Source organism: Gekko japonicus, unplaced genomic scaffold (assembly GCF_001447785.1).
Source record: "Gekko japonicus isolate JY-2015 unplaced genomic scaffold, Gekko_japonicus_V1.1 scaffold143, whole genome shotgun sequence".
Classification (NCBI taxonomy): Eukaryota; Metazoa; Chordata; class Lepidosauria; order Squamata; family Gekkonidae; genus Gekko; species Gekko japonicus.
The window spans coordinates 153,036-154,394 of record NW_015175974.1 but is presented as its reverse complement, the minus strand read 5'-3'; the positions used below and the strand labels follow the sequence as shown (position 1 = coordinate 154,394).

At 42.8% G+C, this 1,359-nt stretch overlaps 1 protein-coding gene across 3 annotated transcripts in view; it reads left to right on the top strand.

Annotated features, from left to right (window-relative positions):
- Positions 1–1,359, top strand: part of LCLAT1 (lysocardiolipin acyltransferase 1) — a 178,323-nt gene that overhangs the window by 72,161 nt on the left and 104,803 nt on the right. For all 3 annotated transcript variants that reach the window (XM_015426113.1, XM_015426112.1, XM_015426114.1), the window contains one exon: positions 49–217. In XM_015426113.1, coding sequence (XP_015281599.1) covers positions 53–217 — 165 coding nt within the window. In that variant the 5' untranslated portion in view covers positions 49–52. The remainder of the gene's footprint in view (positions 1–48; positions 218–1,359) is intronic.

Here is a 1,359-nt window from a genome sequence, read left to right as displayed (position 1 = left end):
CGTTTGTATTGAAGCTGCTTGTATAAACACCTTCTCTTTGTTTTCCAGAGCCATGGTGTCATGGAAAGGGATTTACTTTGTACTCACACTGTTCTTGGGAAGTGTTTTTGGAAGCATTTTTATGCTTGGTCCCTTGCTGCCATTGATGTTTGTCTCTCCTGCCTGGTATCGTTGGATTACTGATAGAGTTGTTGCTACCTGGTTTACTCTTCCGGTGGTAAGTTCCTCATATGTATATTTATAAAAGTCCCCATTTGCTCACATTACCAAAATATCAGCTTTAGTGTTAGTCTATGCAAATGAAGTTGTTACCAATGTAATGAAAGTGTCAAAGGGGTGTGTGTCACATTTTATTTATTCATTTATTTATAAATTAGATTTATGAATCGCCCAGTCCTTGATTGCTTAGGACTCTGGGCGCTGAACAACAAAACACAAAAACATCAGACAATAAAACACAATAAAAATTTGGTTTAAATTAAAACAATTATCAGATGGTGTTAACATAAGCCAATTGACATGTCAGTTTTCAGACCATGTGCCACCCCACGTGGGGGGGAGGGGAGGTTTATTAGAAAAGATGGAAAAGGAACTGGGAAAAGGATAAGGAGTGCCAGCCAAGATTGTGCCTGGTGGAACATCTCTGCCTTGTAGCCCCTGCAGAGTTGCATCATCCCATAGGGCCTGAGTGTTGCTTGGCAGAGAGTTCTCTCAGGGAGAAGCTAGGGCTGAAAAAGCCCTGGCTCTAGTTGAGGGCAGCCAGATGTCTTTTGGGCCAGGGATCACCGGTCTGTTGTTCTTAGCAGAGCATAAAGCTCTTTGGGGGACATGCCGGAGGAGGCCAAATACTATATTTAAAAATGTATAAAATAAAAGCCAGGTCAGTCTTACACTCTCAGACACAAAACGGAACTTAGGTAGTGTCTACAGGATCAAACTAATTTCTCAGTTCTGTGAAACAATTTAATTAAGCTAACTGAAAACAGACAGCTGTGGTACCAAAAAACCCTGCTGTCACCAAGAATAGGCATTTGGGGACACTATTTTGGTTCTCCTACTGTATCTTATATGGAGGAGTAGTTGGTGTGTTCCTCTAGCCTTCCACTGTTACAGCTACTGATCATCATAAGTGTATTTTGTCATTATATAAATCCAGCACATGTAATGTCACAGTCTTATTAGTTGATCATGAGCAGTGATGGGCTATTACAGTTGACTTTATATAGTACAAGTGGTGGCTGACGAAACTATTCGGGGGTAGAATCCCATCTTTCTCTCCACTCTCTCGCCAAGTCCAGCATGGAGCCCTGGGCTGCCTGGCAGCTTTCTGTGGCTCGCCTCGCGCAGCTCCCGGCGCGC